At 42.0% G+C, this 20660-nt stretch overlaps 1 protein-coding gene across 1 annotated transcript in view; it reads right to left on the reverse strand.

The window, feature by feature from the left end:
* Positions 1 to 1940: 1940 nt before the first annotated feature.
* Positions 1941 to 20660, reverse strand: part of LOC147308596 (ephrin type-A receptor 4-like) — a 31214-nt gene continuing 12494 nt past the window's right edge. The window contains exons 6-19 of the mRNA XM_086273668.1: positions 19060 to 19215; positions 17958 to 18494; positions 15452 to 15576; positions 15148 to 15307; positions 14947 to 15058; positions 14104 to 14162; positions 13790 to 13903; positions 13505 to 13690; positions 13371 to 13432; positions 12969 to 13178; positions 12483 to 12659; positions 10026 to 10213; positions 9640 to 9825; positions 1941 to 7322 (exon numbers count right to left, since the gene is read on the reverse strand). Coding sequence (XP_086129794.1) covers positions 7205 to 7322; positions 9640 to 9825; positions 10026 to 10213; positions 12483 to 12659; positions 12969 to 13178; positions 13371 to 13432; positions 13505 to 13690; positions 13790 to 13903; positions 14104 to 14162; positions 14947 to 15058; positions 15148 to 15307; positions 15452 to 15576; positions 17958 to 18494; positions 19060 to 19215 — 2390 coding nt within the window. The 3' untranslated portion in view covers positions 1941 to 7204. The remainder of the gene's footprint in view (positions 7323 to 9639; positions 9826 to 10025; positions 10214 to 12482; positions 12660 to 12968; positions 13179 to 13370; positions 13433 to 13504; positions 13691 to 13789; positions 13904 to 14103; positions 14163 to 14946; positions 15059 to 15147; positions 15308 to 15451; positions 15577 to 17957; positions 18495 to 19059; positions 19216 to 20660) is intronic.

The raw sequence follows: 20660 nt of genomic DNA on the forward strand, positions 1-20660 counted from the left end.
TCTATATTTTTGACCATTTGTAGAAACGTGTCTTCATTAGATAAAAAATGGGCTCGCTTGATGAGCCCTAAAACGAAAAAAAATATTCTTTAGTGTGAAATAGTTGCATCAGACCTGCATGATGTTTCCTAGCATGGAGTTTGCATGTTCTCCTAACGTCCGCTTGAGGCTGTTTTGTAAGCTCCAAAGCCAATCACATGCATATTAGATGCACTGGAAACTCTATGACTATCTTTCCTTTCCAATCTATTTCTGCTCCTCCCCTTGCTTTCTGCTCGCATGCAGGCTGGGATAGACATCAGACACCTGTGACTTTGAAAAGTAATATTATCATGGTGATTATCACAAAAAGAAGAAACAAAGAGGTTGGGGAATGAAACATAGACCATAGACGAGGAATAATAAACTAAAAATATTTTGAAATAATTCGTGGATTTAAAGAAACACGGTGGAGCGGCAGCATCTGTACCTGGGGTGAATGGGCCATCACAAAGCTGAGCTTTCATCTGCAGGAAACATAAACAAATGGCTTTGTTCTTTCAAAGCAGAGAGGGGCGAAAGCCAGAACAAACAGGGTGAGTGTGCAGTGTGTGTGTGCGTCTGCACATGCACGTGAAAAGAAGAGAGAAGAAGAGGAGCAGAGAGAGAAAGCAGAGAAAGAGAGATCAAAGCAGGGGGTATGTTTTTGAATCTCTGTGTGGGAGGTGGAGCCTCACCTACCCAGAATGCCTTGCCTCACTCCTTGCAGCCCACTCAGGTTTTTAGGAGCATCACTTTTCTTTGCAGCCAGCAAATTATGATACTACCTCTTCATCAGTCATCTCCAGCTATTCTGAGAGAGTCTTGAAATGGTGACTTGATGTGAAGCCAGTCTCTGATCTGTGATGCATAACCTGTATCTCCCACTCACAGTTCAACACTGCTGACAATGGAGTGATGAAGTGCGCTGGAAGAAAAGTCTACTAAAATCCCAGCTAGAGCCTTGGTTGAATCTTACCATAGAAGATTCCCGCTAAGTTGGATCAGAGCCCATCTCCCCCTTTTTCCAGTCTCATGGCAGGGATCGAAACATCTCTTTTTAACTTGGCGTGAGAAGCTGCTAACAGATGTCTGCGCATCCACGCGGAGGGAATGCTGTGCCCTCTCACACACACATGAAAAGCCTTGAAAGACTCTCCACTGCGTTGACAGTGTCTTAAGGCAGTGTTTATCTTTGGCAGGCTGAAGAAAACAAAGCCATCGATTTCTAATCCTAATCCCCTTCTACTGCTTCTCTCCTATTGATCATCTAGCCATCCTTAATGAGATGGATGAATAAAGGGATGGAGGGCTGATGAAGGACAAAACTTTCCCTGACAGCGTGCTGCCGTGCATCGCCTCTGCCCATGTCTTCTTAATCTGTCTCTTTTGCTCGTGGGGTTCTCGTCAATTTAACGTGGTTTGCGGTGGAACATAAAACAAATCCAGCTTGGTACCTTTGTGGAGCTTTATCAGAACTAGAAGCCAGCAGAGCTGTCAAGGTTTTGCCTGTATATTAAAATGGACTAATGTGGACGAATGCACTGCACACATAGAGGCACAAAGATGCATGCAGAGCAAGATTGGATTGACCACTTATCACTTATTACATTTCTCCTCTGCCCTGCTTAAACAGAGTCAGATAAGCATTCCCCCAACTACCTGATCTTGAATCAGATATTGCTGAAGCTCTGGACTGGATGCTTGACTAGTCCTGTATGTTTCTGTGTGCCAGCTCTCATTGGTTATTTCTCTCTAGAGGTGCATGGGTAGCAGATAAAGGAGAGTGACGTGGATTTGTTCCATACTTATTCCAAATAAGACAAATGTTATATGTTATGTTAGGTTTCAGATTTATTCAAATTATTCAAACAATTTCCTCCTTCAGTTCAATTCAATTGAATTCAATTGAATTCAATTGAATTCAATTCAATTCAATTCAATTCAATTCAATTCAATTCAATTGGCACCAAATCACAACAACAGTAATCGCAGGGTGTTTTATATTGACAGGTAAAGATCCTACAATAATACAGAGAAGACCTCAGGAATTAGATGAGTCTCTATGAGCAAGCAGTTAGCGGCAGCGGGAGGGGAAAACTCCCTTTTAACAGGAAGATACCTCAGATAGAAAAAAGCTCAGTGAGACACTGTGGGAGTAATGTGAGGAAACAATGATTTGGTCTCCAGCTGAATTTCTAAGTTTGTTGAGTCGAGCACAGAGGAGGGAACATTATGCTTTGGGCTGTTTTTCTGCTAAGGGTACAGGATGATTTCAACATGTTGAGGAGACAATGAATCTGTCCGTGCGCCGCACTGTCGAACCTGGACTAGAACCTCCTTCCCTTAAGCACACTGTAGATCATTTGTGACTGAGTCTTCCAGCATTGCAATAGTCCAAAACATCCTGCCAAGGAAACAAAGGAGCAGATAAGGAAGAAGCACACTAAGGTCATGGAGTGGCCTAGCCAGTCCCCAGAACTTAGTCCTATAGAAAATCTGCAGAGGGAGCTGAAACTTCAAGTTGCCAAGCAGCAGCCAAGAAATCTTAAGGATTTAGAGAATTTATGAGGAACTCCTGAGATTTATGCAAACCCAGTGATCATCTACAAGAAACACCTCTCTGCTATGGGTAAGAACAAGGATTTCTCCAGAAAGTCATGTTAGCTTGTTGATGAAATACTTATTTCACTCAGTAACATGCAAATCAATATGTAACTTTTACGTAATATATTTTTTTTATTGACTTTAGCATAGCTACTAGTCTCTGAGGGGCTATTTTGAAGATATTAAAGGCTTTTTGAAAAACTATAATAAACAGAATTTTGCTCCTGTGATCATAGGTTCGGTCGCCAATAAAGTAAGTTACTACCAAAAGCAACAACGGTATTACAGTCAAATCCATCTAAGACCCCAGTTCACTGTATATGTTTCTATACACTCACAAAGGCTTATTGCACCAAGGGTTGAATCCTTGACCTCCTGCCAATCCTGGAGGCATCATTTATAAGAAGGGTAAACATATAGGCTAACCTAACACACCATGATCCTTGTAAGAAATATTGTTCCATGACCCAATAAAGCCTTTATTTGAACAGACACAATGTCAACACTGAATCAGGTTGTAAAGAACCCAAGAAAGAGCACCACAGGATATTGATGGTGGAGATCCTGTGATGGTATTTGTGTTGATTGTCCGAACCTGTAGGATTAATCTTAATCACTGTGGTATTCCCTTTCTATTGGGTGAGGTCCATGGACGACACCCACACACATTCCTTAGGATTTACTTCTGAGCTCACAGACATCCTGGATTAATCCTAAAGTGTCTACTATCTTCATTAAAAAGGCATAATTTTTTTTTAAAAAAGACACAAAGGGGTAATCGAATCATTGCACTGCAACTGACAAGAGTTTCCATCTAAGCAAAACTGAATCTTGTCTTACAAAACGGTTGCTTTGCTTGCAGAACTTCAGAGAAAATCGGGTGGTTTTGGATATTTAATGCATGTCTCTGCAAAAATGGCACCCTGGGGATCGTTTTCCCTAAGTGTGTGATAATGGCTGCAACAGAAGTTATTAATAGCAGGCTAATGTGTGTCAGATGCTACCTGTCCAGCAGCAGCAGCAGGGGAGAGAGAGCGCCAGGACACGAGTGACTGGCCAGCATAATGAGAGGGACATGGGCTGCCAATTTAGGCAGCTGCTTCTCCAGTGGTACTGAATGCTGCGAGTTTGTGTGTCTGGATGTGAGTGTGTACATAAATTTGTCTCCGCTCGTTTCTTTTTTTTCTCTGATTTTTATATATACATATATAACACTCAACAGCAGCAGATAGAAATACAGCCACATTCACGCATACGCTCACGGCCTCACATGCACATGTGCACACAGAGGCAACCTCATTGGGCTTACCGTGGGAATGCTTGTGGCACTATGTCAGTTACTGAGGTGATGCTTTTAATCCTGAAACAAATCTAGACTTTGTGTTGTGCGTCTCCAGCTGAGTGTGAGCGAGCGTGCCCGTGTACAAAGCACGATCTCGCTCCCATTAGATTACGGCTGGCTGCACAGCAAAGATACCCCACTGCCACTCCCACATGGAAGAGCGGGTAGGATTAGCTGGCTCTGTACCCACCCTAATCTAGGGACAAAAACCCACAATCGCCTCCCACTGAGACACGTAGACAGAAAGATTCAATTTGATCTGCCCTTCTCGATATAACAAGAGTGTCTTTTAGGGTTAAAATATCTACTGCTCACTCTACCATCAGTCAATGTGGATTCAGCACTAAACTGTGTCCTTTTTATCCCCGTGATTGATCAATTTGACGACAACTCGGAACGCCTACAGGCGACTTTATAGTAATAAATGCAATGAAAATGTAACCTTAAAGTGGTGCATGAAATATCTTTGCTAAAAAAAACTTTGTCATAGACTTCTGGATATGCAAAGGTGAATCTTTTCAAGGGTTTACAGCGATTAGAGCTAAATAAGCTAACGCTAACGTATTGATGGTTCACATCTTAGTGTTTTGACATGCTAACAGTTTGTGCTTGACACTGAACACAAGACAACAAAAGTTAATTGGTCAAAGCCAGAGAGGGAAAGGATCAACATGCTGACACTGGAGCAAAAAACAAAAGATAACATCGTCTTTGAATTACAAATGTTTGCATTAAATTTCATTACTGTCCATTCAACAGCTGCTGACATTTCACAAACCAAGAAGACTCAAACTCCTGAACCTATGACTAATAAACACCTGCCCTACTGGCGGTAAAGTTTTGACTTTACTGATGCTAATTTATCATGACCTTTCCATAGTGGCGATGAAAGTGTCTGAAAAGATGTGCTAAAGGTTAAAATGTGTTGATGTGCCATGTGAAAGCTCCTTAAAAGTAGGGTGCTACGCTTTAAAAGTAGCGTTTGACACAGAAAAACGACGTCTGGCTAATAACACGACGATTTCAAATTAAAAGCAACACAGTGAAGCGAGGAACAAGTCGGACTGTGTTGTTTTAGCGATGATGTCCTAAGAGTGGACTGGAATGACTGAAGCTGAGATACAGTGTTTTCATTACTTAAAAAAAAGTGAGATAAGGGAGAGAAACGGGAACGACTGATGAGAGAGGCTCTTTCCCGTGCTTTTGCCTGATGGCACCACTATAGGAAATATCAGGTAATCACCAAAATCAGCAGGATTCAAATTTCTAAGTGACGACAAAACCAACAGAGTCACCTGCAGAGCACATCTACCAGCTTAGTCACACACGCTACATCCATACAGCCAAGTTTGAAACAGTGGATAGTGAGTTTATTCAACCTTTGAAGAGTTTTTCTTAATAAGACAGCTGCTACTCTGTTTCTTTTTTTTCCAGGTAGAGTTCAGTGCATTGATGCATCATTCCAAAAGGCTACCTGCTAAATGTGGTGTCAGTGTCTCATTATTTGACGAAAGCTGCCTGTTTCATTGCTCCGAGCCAACACAACTCTTTCCCTCTGTCTCTCTCTTCCTCTTTCTGTCTCTTACTCAGAGGCTTCCGCCTCATTAACCACCATCAGCATTTTGCTTGCTGTGTGTGATTTGGACGTACTGAGAGGGAGGCAGGGGGTCGTGTGTGTGTATTCGCTTCTTGGTGCGCAGGCAACTCTCATTAGGACGGAAAAACATTGACATTTTTTGCCAGAATGAAACCCAATCATATCTTCGCCTTTTTTATATATATATCAAAGGGTTCCTCCAATCAACTCGCTGGTGTGTGTTTGCGTGTGTCGCAGTAGCCTATACACATATATATGCAGTGTATGTTTGTGTGGCGGTGTAGCGGGAGACAGATGTTTGCTGATTTGACATGTTTGCACTGCAGGCTCAGCCCAATTTAGTGAGAAAAAAACTGAAGAAGAAAGAAAGAAACCAAAATTTTTTTAAAAAAGCACGAGGCCACACAGATGCTCTTGGTGACAGCCCACTCTTAATTTTCTCTTCTTTTAATTTAAGTTTGTTTTCTCCTCACAGCTTTTCCTTTCTCCCACTCTGTCTCCTTCTTTTCTCTTCTTCTGTGTCTCTTTTCTCTTTCGTACCCACTCAAACGCAACACTGTGTGCGATAACACCAGCAGACTTTCAGCTGGGTGTTCTTCTGGAGTTGTTTTCCTTGTTACAGGCACCTCTGACTAAGTCTCGACTTTCACAGAGGACACTTTCTTCTGCCAAAACGGAGAAATTATAAACATAAAGAGCCCGGAGAGTGCATTACAGTGAACTTTAAATATATTACAGTTCCAAACTTCTGTTAAAACACAATTAAAAACCTACATACACTGATGGTTTGGCATTTATTGCAATGCAATATGGCACTCATTACAACATTTCTCAGTGTTTCTATTTTACTATGCACAAACTAGATTTTTTTTTAAAAAAAAGCTCATAAATAAACAAACTGCTTCATGTATCTATTTCTTAGCATCAAACAAGTGACAAGTACACGGACACCGATGGACAACATCCTAATCTAAATGTTTACTTCAACAGAATCAAAAGTTCATACAGTTTAAAATAAAAACATGAATATAAAAAAGAAAAACACAAGCGAAATCATACAATTGGTTAGCATCATCCTCCTGTATGAAACTAGTAAGAGCTCGTAATGATACATTCTTTCCGGCTTCTCCTGCTCCCTCTTTAACGTTGCATATTAAGGTTATTCAATGATAGCTGACATCTTGACGAGGGAGAATTCATGTAGGATGCACTCACGCTACGCACGCCGCACAAACACACGCACAAACACAGACACACGAGCAAACAAAATACATTTTGTTCAAGTCGAGCACAAAAGCAGCCAAAGGGACAAACTAGGTTGGAAGCCATTCTGCTTATGCACATGTCAGCCTTCAGAAAACAGATGAGAAAAGAGGAGAAGAAGTGAAACTGGATAAGAGGATGAGGCTTCAGTCTAAGCTGCCGGTAGCTCAACGCTATCGGCGACCACGTCCAGATCACGGTTTATAGAAAACTCCACAGGATGGAAGTTCACAAAAAGTGCTGCTTTTCAATCTTCCTTTCTTCCGTCTCGCTTTGCGTTTCTACTGTACGACGCTCCTTTATATTTCCACTGGTGAAAAGTCCCTCTAAAGTGCACAGATGAGGTAAATGAAACAGGTTTGTATCCATTCGCCAGCTCAGACTGGAACCATAGTGTGCTGCATGTGTTGCATTTGAGAGAATATTTCTTGCTGCACACTAGCAATTAGTATGTCCCGATGTGACGGTGTGATTATTCCAAGTCTGTCCATCTCCCTGTGGGTGCACAGACAGAGATAAATGTTCAGACACACAAAGGCACAATATGCAGTATTTAAGGGATAAGGCTGGCTGTTATTTTCTTTTGATCACGAGCCTACTTATTTTAAATTGACCCACACTTTGACTTTCACCACACACAAACATTTGGAGATATTTAGGGTTTTGCATCTGCTCAACTATGCATTTAAATCACTGGGTAATAACAGGCCAGCGGTCTATCAATTAAACTACAGCCGTAATATGAAGAGTTTAATATACTTCATGCCTTTGCACCGCAAACACCATTGTCTCCCAGCACTAAAAGAGTAAAGCAACAAAACGAAGCAACGTAATCAAGAAACCACATGCTAATAAAACAAAGACTGTATATAAAAGATGGCAACTGCAGCTAATGTGCTGTCTAACGTGAATTGGTCTGTGGGTTCCCATCTTCGGGGCTTGAAATATTGAAATGATCGCCTACTTGCTTTAAGAAAAAAAAAAAAAAAAAAGCAGACATGATGAGTGAGGAGTGGGTGTGGCTTAGAAGTCGAGGACACTGCATGCTCACATGTCAATGCAACACGTTCTCATTCCCAAAGCGTAACATTTTATGCTAGGTGACAAATCGTCAGTTTAATACGCTTCCTGCCACCCAACACATCCTTATATTACGAGGTCAGAAAAAGGAGGAAACATGAGAGCCTTTTGGAATGAATCTACACATATATGTTCGTTTAACTTAAATCGCTTTGGAAAACATTAGCTAACGTCATTAAAGTGCTGGTTAAAGTTAGGGATAAGGTTAGAGTTAGGGCTCGAATACATGGCTGGAATGTGTATTACCGTGTAGCATAAGAACGCAGTAGGTCACCTTTCGCGTTACTCAGGAACGCCTCGCCTATATTATGCCTCGGGAGTGAGAACGAGCTAGTCAATGATTTCTCAGTTGGAGTGTAGCCACGTACAAAACATTTCTGCCTTTTACATTTAAATGGGACTAAAATTTACAAAATAAACATTACTCTTTGTTAAAAAAAAGTCTTCGTAATAGTGGTTCAGTTTACAGGTTTATAAATCTAGAAAAAAGATTTGGACCTTTGCTTTTCTGCAACTGGAGTGATTGAACCCTGCTGACTATTAGAAAGAATCCAGCATTTCAGAGCTAAACCTGAAGTGAGGAAGCAGAGGACGATGGATGGATGGATGTGTCACAGTCCCATGTTTTTGAGAAGTTTGTGACATTTTTAGTTTTTAACTTCCTTTGGTTTTGGGTTGTTTTGATTTTGTGTTCTGGTTCTTGAGTTAATTTATTACCTTTATAATCCCCCCAGCGTTTCCCTCTTCCTTCTCTCTTCCTAGTAACTCATGCCTTACACGAGTTGTGTATCATCGTCTTTCTACTTTTATCAGTGTTATTTGTCGTTTGGTTAATCCCTAGTTAACATTGAAGGTTAGTTTTTATTTCTTTTGTTTCCATCTTTGTGATTCTCTATTTATTCCTGCTTTGTTTCACCTGGGATTCATTATTTCCACCTCTATCCTGCTCCCTCCTGTGTTTTGCTGTGTAATTAGCTCACAGCGTATTTATAGTCATTGTTTTCTTCTCCGTTATGACGCATTTTTATAATCTCAGCTGTTTCTGCTTGGTTCTAGTTTTATGCTTAATTTTTACCCTTTAGACTCTCTGCCAACAAAGGCTCTTTTGCTTTTTACCTCCCCTGCCTCTGTGCCTCACGCTGGGTTTGTCTCATCACCATTCATCACAGAAGGTTGCATCCTTCTTTTATATACAGTCTACAAATGCAAAACAGGTCTGTTTTAATGCCATTAAGAGTGAGTGCGAGCTAAACTCGCTGCTAATGAGAACACCCAATTAACACAAAAAGAAGCATTTGTAAGATTATGAGGTGACACTAGCTTTTTAAATGATGTAATGTTATAGTCATGAGTAGCTTTTATCACTCACTTTCCCCCCTAATTATGTTTCTGGTTAAACTAAACAAGGCTTACAAACAGAAGGTACTTTAAAAAGACTGTAATATGGATCATCACTGACGTTTTTCAGTTAATAAGCATTGAGATCATTAAAGTGTTAAATATTACAGGACAGAATGAAAGCTGCGATTATACAGAATAAATAAATTTCTTACACCCTGTTTCAGCTTTTCATGACACTGAATTTTGATTCAGAAATACGAGTGGGTTTCTGTTGCTAGTTTTAACTCGATTATGCCCAATGCTTAAAAAAATCACAGATTCCATTTTTAAGACATTTTTAATGCCAGAGTGGCTCCTATTTCAATCCATTTTCACATGAAGGTACACTTACTGGTGTGTGAGAGCCAGAAGACTGTCAAGGCTGGTGTAACCCGCTGCTGCAAGGGTGTCTCTGTACCTCTCCAGCCCAATGGACTGCAGCCACTCACACAGCGACCACTCGGGCACACACATCTCCGGTATGACCGCCACACACACCTCTGAACCCACCCCTGACTCCAGTATTGTGCCTGTGGGTCTATATGTGCAGAAAAAAACAGCAGGTTGGTGGCGGCAAGGGACTGAAATAGGAGTGTGAAGTCATAACTGAAGAAAAAAAATCATAAAGATGTGGGAGTGGGTGTGAGCACAATATGAATGTGGATATGTGTGGATGTGCATGTAATTGCTACTTTGCTTGAGGAAATTTCTGTCTTTGCTTTCGTGCACTGTAAGTACCTTTCCCCTCCTGTCCGGCGCAAAGTCCCAGGGTTGCGTATGAGTTTATCCAACATGTTGAGGATCTGGCTGAACGTGGGTCTCTCTGCTCGATCCCTCTCCCAACAGTCCAACATGAGCTGGTGCAGCACCACAGGGCAGTCCATGGGCGCAGGCAGTCGGTAGCCCTCTTCTATTGCTTTGATCACCTAAAAAAGGTTTCACATTGTTATCAGAAAACCCAAAACCCAAGATGTTCCAAAAATTTGGTCACGTGAAAATTGTTAAACGCAGACCAAACACAAGAAAATGTGAAACTGCACCTGTTTATGTTTAAATGGTCATTTGAAGCTATAAGATGAGCTTTCCTGATTACTTAGCAGCTGACTTGGTTAGCATTGGTAATTATCCTCATGCAGAGCACAGTTCATGTGTTGCTTTTTAAGAAGCATAAAACGTCCATTTACTAATTGTCCTTCTTTTCAAAGCAGTAGCATCAGCTGCTTATCTGTTAGCTTTTATGTAAATTCTAGCCAAATAACCCGGGTTACACTCTCACTGAATGGGCGCTACACTAATCTACCTAATGACAATGTGTAATGTTCACCATGTTCATCATCTTAAATTTGGATGATAGCTTTCAAACATTTAGTGACCAACTTTGACCCGCTCTTGCTTTTCTGCAGCTCCAGAAAAAATAAGGATGACAAATATTATTATGATTCATTCTCTGTGAACCACAAATATCTGGGTAAAATATTATGGCAACCCATCTAAAACTTGTACAGTCACTTAGCTAAAAAAAATGCTGTGGTGTATACTTACTGTCAGAAAACACTTTTTTTTAGACTTTTAAATAAATCTGTGGTTTTTGTAAGGAAATGATGAAAATCGTGCGACTGCCGTTTAAACTTCACCAATAGCAAAGCAAATTCTTCTCCCTGAAGATTTATTACTCGCTTGTTGTTTTCCAAACGGTTCCCAAAGTCGTCTCACCACTAACTGCGATTGATTTTAATTTCCTGCAGATGTGTGCAGCTCTGCATTTTCCTGTGTGCAGTGCAGATATCAAGCAGCACATGTCTGCAACACAATCTGTAAACCTTTGCGATACTAAAATGCTACTCAAAACCCGTCTCGGTATGAAAAGTATAGCCGGGATATTCATAAAGAAAGAAAACAAAGTTCACTTGTTTCTGTTAGTGAAGTAAGTTTATAATATAAATCTATGCACTACAAAAAATAAGCTAATAAAGTGCATAGTGCACCTCTGCTTGTGCAAATTTCCCCTTTTAATACTTGGACAAAATAAAAATCAACTAAATATCCAAACAGTGCTGCAGATGAAATCCATCACATTGCAGACATGTCCACAAGTCATCTTAGTTGTTTCAACTACTCCAAATGAACTCTGTAACACCATTTTTCTTCATATGTCGATAAAAGTTTACAAAGTACAGCCGACTCGGTCGGTATCTCCTCGAACAGATCAAGTAATATTTTACATCCATTTCCCCTTCTATTACTGGCTTACAACACCGAAAGCACATTTGCAGCGCATGATGATATATAATTTAATCACTTCATCTCTTTACCCTCTCCAGTGTAATTAGCGTATGAATTCTTGAGCTATGTCCAAAAAGCTTGTTCTATGAGGTCACAGTGACGTTCATCCAGAAAATCAGTCTAATCCAAGTAAACATATGTAATGAAATCCTTTCCCGCCATAGTGACCTTCACCTTTGAACGTTTGTGCCAGACTTGAAAAAAATTCCCCTGAGGGCATTCCTGAGATATCATGTTAACAAGTAAGAGAGAGACTAATGATGGATGGAAAAGCAGAAAACATAGTGCCTCCAGCTGCATCTGTCGCTGGTGCAGAGTCCTAAAAACACAATTACTGCCTGGCTTGGCTGAGGAATGACTCTAAGCAGCCAATTCATATATGTCTCAATATTTATCTTCAATAAAACGTCCTCTGATTGCTTTCAACTTACCCAAGGATCTCAAACCCAAATTTTGCACTTTTTTTTGCATTTTACAAACAGCACAGAGGTCAAAGACACTGCTCAGAGAGAAGTGCACAGAGGACAGTTTATTTTTGTCTGAAATATGCAAAAGAAGTGGGGTGTGTTGTGTAGACGGGGTTAATTTAAGTCCCATTTCCTGTGTGAACATTAGCAAAAGTTTAATTTGACTTCTAGAGAAAGTCACAGCTCACAACTTGTTTGCGAAAATTCTAATTAATGTTAATGCTTGTGGCTCAGAAGCTGTAGTATATGTGTATATGTCATTTTAGCTTCAGAGCTGATCACATGTCCAAAAACACAGCTTTGTGTTACATCACATAAGCCATTGTTTTTACTTTCACTCTTTCTTCGAGGATAAAGATCATTCACACACATCAAGAATTCCAGCATTCTTTTTCTTTTTTTCTACAAGGCATCGCATGGATTCAATAATATTAAAATTACTCACATCTTGGTTGTTCATGTCCCAGTAGGGTCTCTCTCCATATGAAACCACCTCCCACATAACGATACCATAACTCCACACATCGCTGGCTGTGGTGAACTTCCTGTAGGCTATAGCTTCTGGAGCAGTCCATCTGATGGGGATTTTCCCCCCAGGAGAAAGATAAGTCCCAGTGGCCTCCTAAAACAGCAGTAAAAGTCACACTGGTTAATTGAATAATTTATGTTTTTTATGATTTCATTTAATCAGTCGGGGGCGAAAAAACCTCCTCACTGCTAATGTTTATTGCTCTAAGCGTCGCTCTTTCAGCGGCGTCTATTCATTTGATGAATTCTACAGCTTTTTGGCCGCCTTTAACAACAAATGTGTGAACTGAAGATGTGATAGCACATATATATATGAAATATGTAAGTGATAAAGAATAATGAATTTGCAATCATTAAAAGCAAAGCATTGTTTTAACATGAGGAAAATAACAGTGTGTCTTACCCTTGCAGTGTAGGCGGCCTCTGGGTCGTCCTCCAGAACTCGGCTCAGGCCAAAGTCGGACACCTTACACACCAGGTTGCTGTTCACCAGGATGTTTCGTGCTGCCAGGTCTCTGTGCACGTAGTTCATGTCTGACAGGTACTTCATACCTGAGGCGATGCCGCGCAGCATGCCGACCAGCTGGATCACTGTAAACTGGCCGTCATGTTTCTGAAATGGTACAATTGCAGAGACAGGAAGGCAAGTTAACACAGACACCCACAGCTAGCAGTACAGTCATGACTGACTGCATTTCATCTGTGATTTAAATCTTTTTTACCACATTTTTTTAAATACAACTCAGAACCAAAATTTATATTCATTTCATAACAGGAGATGACAGCGTAATAAAAGGGCCCATACCCGAAGAAATGCATCCAGAGATCCATTTTCCATATATTCTGTGATGATCATCAATGGTTTACCTGAAGAGGTAAAGAGTTTTATAAATATCAAGCAAAATCTCCACACTGAGTTCTAAGCTGAGCACTACTCACATCTCGTGACGACACCCTCCAGCCTGATGATGTTCGGGTGGTCAAACTGTCCCATGATGGATGCCTCAGACAGGAAGTCCCGCCTCTGTTTGTCAGAGTATCCTGCCTTCAGACTCTTGATGGCCACATAGATCTCCCTCTTCCCCTGCACACGCAGCCGACCGCTGCACACCTCCCCAAACTCTCCTACACACACACAGAGATAGCAAAAACAGCAGCGTCAGCGCCAAGTAAGCATGTGTGTGTGGGTTTGTGAGTGTGCGCAAGCACCGATGCCAGGCTTACCCATGCCAATAACCTTCTCAATGTGAATACTGCTGACATCAATCTCTTTGGCAAACTCGTGGATGGCCTGATCGGGGTCTTCATAGGTGAACGGGTCCACATAGATTTTCACTCCTGCAAAGGTAGGAGAGGCGGGAGAGGAGACGAGATGAAGGAGGAGAAGGAGGGATGCAGAGGAGGGTGAGAAATTGTTGTATAACTGCATATGTTATGTAAATATCTTTTGGCGGTATGCATATAAGATGTGCAGGTGGATCTGAAGGAATAGTTGGAGAAACAGCATCCACGAGACCTTACGTGCACATATGCAGTACCTGGGTTAAGATGTTTCTCTTCCTCCGAGTCCTGCTTTGTTTTACTGTACTTGCTCCTCCTGATGAGACATAAATGAGGGACAGACAATGAAGATAAGTGAGCTCGTAGCCATCTTTTTCATTTATTGGGTCTTTTGTGCTGTGATTTTTAGTCATTTGACCTGACAAAAGGCCACGTGTGTCACACTGCTTTTAACTTTGTGTGCTTTCTCTTCTAGCAGGGCTGTGCCTTTCGCTGGATTTTCAAGGATTTGCCGCAACAGAAAGCAGTGACAATGAGGAAGGCAGAGCAACGGGCTGCAGGAAAGCATAGAACGACCAGATCAAAGCATTTAAGCGAGAGAGGGAGGAGGCACAACGCCTCAGGTAGCGCAAGATAAAAGGTGTTTTCCATTAAACAAAGAGACTGTCAAAAACACCTTTGTGTCTGAGCAGGTGTGTGCGTGAGTGTGTGTGTGTGGGCATCTGCGCATGCTGGTGAGGGTGCACGCCAGCGGAAGCTGACACACATGCTATGTTGCTGAAGAGACTGTAATGACAAGTCAGGGACAAAGGGATTATCACTGTCTCCACTTTAATCCCTTTTAAAAGCTTCAGGTAACACACACACATTATTTAGGCCCACAATAGCAGGGGAACTGTGGCTGTTGTTTGTGTGCGCTGAAGCAGTTTGGTCAGAAGCAGTAGTTAACAGAAAGGCTGCACTCGTGTTGACGTCAGCTTTGCACTGATGAGAACTTTCTAGTCGGCCTAACAAGTCTATAGGTGTGTATGGCTACTGGATCTTTTGTGTTTGTATGTCTGTGTTGCTGTGTGTGTGTCTGTGTGTGTGTGTATATATACCTGCGACTAATGATGAAGACAGCTGCAGATATCAGCAGTAAAATTCCAACCCCGCTGACAGACAGCAGCAGGAAGGCAGAGTTGACTCCTTCTCCAATCAGAGGGAAGGGATCTAAGGAGGAAGGACACAGAAGTCACCAACCAAAAAGTGATAGCTGCTTCTTTTAAAACTCCCACTACTGAACGGCGCTGTTTGAATACCTGAATTTGTGGAGAATTCGAAGGGAGTGCTGAACTCTCCATATCCAGCAGCTGTGCGAGCGCGCACATGAAACACGTAAACAGTGAGGGGGTTGAGACCCGTGACATCGACACTCCGAGAGAAGGTCCTCATTATGCGGTACGACCTCTCTCTCTGATCCTGATTAGCCGGGACAAAAAGAAGGGTATCTATTCAGTGTCTGAATGCAAATCCATCCTCACCATCAGTGCAATGCGAACAGCGAGCCGGCATATTGACATTCCAAACAGCTGCCTGAGCTGAATTAACCTGCGGGCAGCTCACCTTTTCATAGAACTTGACCTCGTACTCCAGGATGACCCCGTTGGGTCGATCCGGCTGTTGCCACGACAACGACAAACTGTGCCTGGTGACATCAGTGGCTTGGATAGACGACACTGGAGAGGGTGCTGAGAGGAGAGAAACATGATGAGAACTAATACAAAGACAATAGTCTAACCCACTGTTTCTCAAATGGTACTCATACCCCTAGGGGCACTTCAGAGTACTGCAGGAGGTACTTTTTTTTCCCTAAATGGTAATTTAATGATATATGAGCCAAACATATTTTAGCAACAATTATTTCAATAACAAAAGCTCGCTGAACTACATTTCATTTTCCATATTCCTATTTTCATCCAGCTGCCGCAATACCTCACAGAAGGAAAAAGCACCAAGTACAATCCCGTCTACTGTGAGCACAGAACCACATCCAGATATTTAATGACAGACGAAAATCGTGAAAATGGTACAGAGTTTCAAGCGTAGCACAAGTACAGACACCACAGAAAAAGAGGTGATCCATATATTTGTGCTAAGCTTCTCTTTGTGTAATGACTCTGATCAAAACAAAGCAAAGACACCGACTGTGCCTGGAAAAGAGTTTGATCGCTGCAGTTGCCTCTCTGGCACAGAAAATGACAAAAATCCTCAGTGATGCACGAGTCCCTGTTTGTTACTAAATCTGAGGTGCAACCCACAAGAAAGACTCGGTTCAGTGAAATTCCGTCTGTCTTTGGTGGATTTCCACCACTTTTGCAATCGGTAAATGCAAAATGTAACGGTTTGTATTTTTATTAACTGACACTGACACTTTTACATCATATTGGCCTTGAAATATTTTAAATAGTTTACATTATTTAAAGAAAGTTTGAGGAGCATCAGTATAACATATGCAGAATGACAAGCTGAATATGCTCTAATGCTGATTCTAAGGTGAACCATATGATAGTTTGGCGTCACTGAACACAGCTCAGAATGGCTGTTTATCAACAGTCCCATTGACCCAGTGCACCTGAGAACTGACCTACATCTCGTTCCTTCCTATTCCACAGAGACAAGCTCCATTCTGCACTCTCTCCCCTTAAATCCCTCCACATTTCCCTCCTTTTAACTCTCTCTTTGTCCTCCTTTGTGGCTGCTCATACGATATCGAGCCATATGGTAGTGCAGGTTGGGCTTGACAGATCCCAGGCACGCTCTCATGCTGTGCACACGCTGCTAAGTTATTTCCCCGGGGCACCTGGAACCAGGCAGGTGCGCTGCTTTCTAAATGCCACCATAAAGACTTACAGCAATGACAGTTGAGATGTAACAGCATCAAAAAAAGAAAGAAAGAAAAGCAAACGCTGAAAACTAATGGAGAGCATGTGCGAGGAACGCCACACACCAGCTGACACCTTCACAACTAAAATGAAACACTTCATAAAATGTGAGTGACTTTTCAAATAGTTTTGCGGTTAAGCATTTTAGGGCAAAAAAAAAAAGAGGAAAATCCCACCCTTTGGTACGCCGGCGCTGTTGAGTGTCGACACGATTCTGCTCAGTTATTTAAGTGTGGCGATTTACTTTTTATTGCATCCGTTTCCCCCTTTAACCAACTCTCTCTATTTGTTTTTAAGTCTGTGATTTACATTTTCCAGAATGCTTTCTGACATCCTCTTGAAAACACCCCTATAATTAATTCAGCTGTTGTTAGGTGTAGGAGGACAGAGTAATAACTATGGCAACTGTGACAGTGATAGTAAGAGAACAAGTTTCCGGCTGGAAGAGAGCACGACACGGGCCTTGTCGTGTGTTTCTCCATTAACAACTTAACCAGTTTTCACACATGAAGCCTGAACAACGTGGAGACAATGAAGCCAGGATGACATTAAAAGTAGTAGTCTGCTTTTAGATGTGATCTCACTACCAGGATACTGTTTAACCAAGGAGCTAAACAAAGTATTCCTAAGTAAAGCATGCAGGAGGCAGAGGGGCAGGAGACAGGACCGCTGGCTCACTGTGAATCCACCAGATCATTACCTGCTAAATTCTTGCAAGTAGCTAAATTAAAATATCCCATTGTGTGGTACATTTGCGTTCTCACATACAGAAAGGTTTAGCCCCACTGGCCGTCATGTTTCTGCTTCTCACATGTTATCCAGAACCTTCTCAATTTTCAAATGAAACTGTGTTTTCCATTCATTGCAAACCAATATGTACCTTTACTTCCTATCACAAGTGGGAAAATTGCCATTGTTTTACAGCTTTAAAGTGCTTACAGCAGATGCTACTTTCAATACACACAGATGCAGTATACCTACATGCAGAGCATGTGCATATCTGCTTGTGCAATCTACAGTTTTGAGCTTTACTCATGCGACCGAACTTCCCGTAGGCCTTCGCACGCACTGAGTAGCGGCTTGTATTCTGCTGACCCACTTACGGACAACATCTATAAGCAGATTTTGTGTTACAGTCAACAATCTGACAAACAGATTTATCACAAACAAACACTTCTCTTTCTCACCAGCTTGGTTGGTGGTGACGCTCACAGACACGCTCTGTGCTGCCCCTGCACCACTGGCCTGGGAAACCCCATTGCGCGCATGGACAATGAAGGTGTAGTGCGTGTGGGCCCTGAGCTCGCTCACCACCACCCTGGTGGTCGTGAGGCCCGTCTGACCGGGAGAGAAGAGCACATCTGAGCCGCAAGGCGCGCAGAACTGAGAGCTGGAGACAGAGCCGCCGCCAGAGCCAGGCCGGGGAAAATCTCCAGGCCTGCTCTGGAAGACACCTCTGCCTAGATGAGAAGCTTCGGGTCCCACAATCCCCTGGTCTGACTGCATTCCCAGCCCACTATGCTGAGCCTCAGGCTGAGAGATGCTGCGATTCCTAGGAATGGCTCTACCACCAGTGTGGCTGTGGCTCCCAGTCTGACAGATGAGACACTCCAGACTGTAGCTTGTGTCACTTCTTCCTCCCAAACGATGAGGGGGGGTCCATTCCAAGACCACTGAGGTCTCATTCACCACCGAAATGAGCTGCTGTGGGGCTGATGGTGGCTCTGAAAGAAGAGCGTAAGGGGTGGGGGGAGGGCATAAACATAAATGAAATCAACCATATACTGTGAATGTGTGGGGCTTCTGGCACAGCCTAAAATGCAGACATCTGGCATTAGACTGAAAATCATACGGCTGTGAGATGTTTTTGATGGGGTTGATGTTTTCGTCTGTGGCCTTTATTTTTTTGTACGTGTGCCTGAGAGATTGTGTGTATGTGTTTTTGCTTTTCCCAGGCCAAGAAAACCATGTGCTGTATATAGGCATAATTACGCTAACCAAAGCCACCAAGTCTGTCACACAGAACCTACTCATAGACTTACACAGCGACAGAGAAAGGGGGGAGCATTTATTCACTTCCTGATGTCTTTAGTTATCACTCCCTAACAGAATGTAGATGGTGGCTTAGTCATAAGGAATGGGATTGTGAAACAGGAGTGGCATTCAGACACATTTGTGTGCCCCTCTGTTTGTTAGAGATATAGACTTTGGGTAAAGACGGCTGTGCTTATTGCTTTTGTTTGTGCAAATGCATACACGTATCGTTTGTGTCTGCGTGTGTACTCTTACGGGTACAGGCCATGGAGGGAGGGTCAGTATCAGCACGGAAGAATCCAGCATGGCAATCACAGATAGTTGCTCCATCTCTGAGTGAGTGGCTATGTGGAGGACACTTGGCACATCCTGGATCTGTAGACTTGGCCTTGTAGAAACCAGCACGACAGGCTGCAGAGACACAGAGAAAGAAAGATTCCATTTGAAACATCTGCATTAAAAAAACAATGATAAAAACAGGCCACACTGTCTCAAACATGAACATTATTTTTTGGAGAGCACAAAAAACTGCATTTGCATTGCTCCAGGTGCACTGCTGTGCTGGTCCACTACTTCGTAACATAAAAACGCTGACCTCATGCATCACACCTTCCTCCCACCCTTGCTTTGTGAATGAGTATTTTCAGAGGTGAAACATGTCTGAACCTCACTATTTTTAGCTCACTATGTGCTACAAAGAATAAAGGACAACTTCAGATGAAATTAAATTCATTTTTTAAAGTGTTCTTGAGGAATTATTCTCCAGGCTTTTTGAAGGTGTCTCAGGATTTCCACATTGGCAACTTCTTCACTCATTTTCAGTCCAGTCTTTCTACCTGACCATTTTCAGGGAAATAATCTTCTGCTTGCTAAGTCAACACTGACCTATCATTCAAGAATAAAAGGCACCTAACTCAAAGGACAAACCAGTGTTGTGTCTAGACATAACAGACAACCTGGCAAAGCACCAATTTCATATTCTATCATTAGCACGTTGTTACTAGCAACCTAGATGCAAAAACACATTGTTTTTTCCCATTTCTTTAGTTGAATCTATGAAGACATTATCACAATTTGAGAAGCATAACATAGAATCTTTCTACCAACAAGGTGACTCCCAAAGAGCTGTTAGCTGAAAAAACCTGATATGGCTGGACTGAAAATCAGTGGCAACAGGTTCGAATTTAAAATTGTGCTCTCCGATGCATCCATCAGAGTGTAAATGTTATATGGAAAGCACTTAAGCAAAAAAATGTATTTGTATAAACGAGGTATGTTGTGTAAAACAGAGGTTGCAGAACGAGTAGAAAAGCACTATCTCTTAGTATTTACCATGTACCCAGCAAAATATAGAGAAATAAAGGGTGCTTCAAACTTTTGCACAGGGCTGTATATCTAAGTGGTGTTAAGGTTCAAAAATATTGGGGATGGACACCAGAGGAAAAACCACAATAACAACACTGGTCCGGCCGGGTTGAGTCAAACGATGATTTTAATGAACACACGCGTGGGAGATGGACACTGATGCAGACAGCCTCAAAATCTCAAAATGGTGGAGCATTGCTCAAACTTTTATAGCCTCTGGTGCCTCCACCTTATCATACAAAGCCTAAACATTCACATGCTTTCTCTCACACAGCGCCTAAGCTACGACCTTGGCTCCCTGTTTATCTGCTCCTGCTGAAATGGGGCAGAAAACTCCAGCACACTCTGTTCTCTTCTACTCAGACAAATTAGATTTCTTATAACTCAGCAGTATAATGCATCATAAAACAATATCATTCATTCACAACAAGTCAGCAGTTTAATGTAATGCAAATCAGTTTAACTAATGCAATAGTTATCAGCTTCTTCTA

This window comes from Aulonocara sp. 'chitande type north' Nkhata Bay, linkage group LG18 (assembly GCF_057382095.1).
Source record: "Aulonocara sp. 'chitande type north' Nkhata Bay isolate Kocher_YH1m ecotype deep benthic linkage group LG18, A_spYH_male_GT1.1, whole genome shotgun sequence".
In the NCBI taxonomy this organism is placed as follows: domain Eukaryota; kingdom Metazoa; phylum Chordata; class Actinopteri; order Cichliformes; family Cichlidae; genus Aulonocara; species Aulonocara sp. 'chitande type north' Nkhata Bay.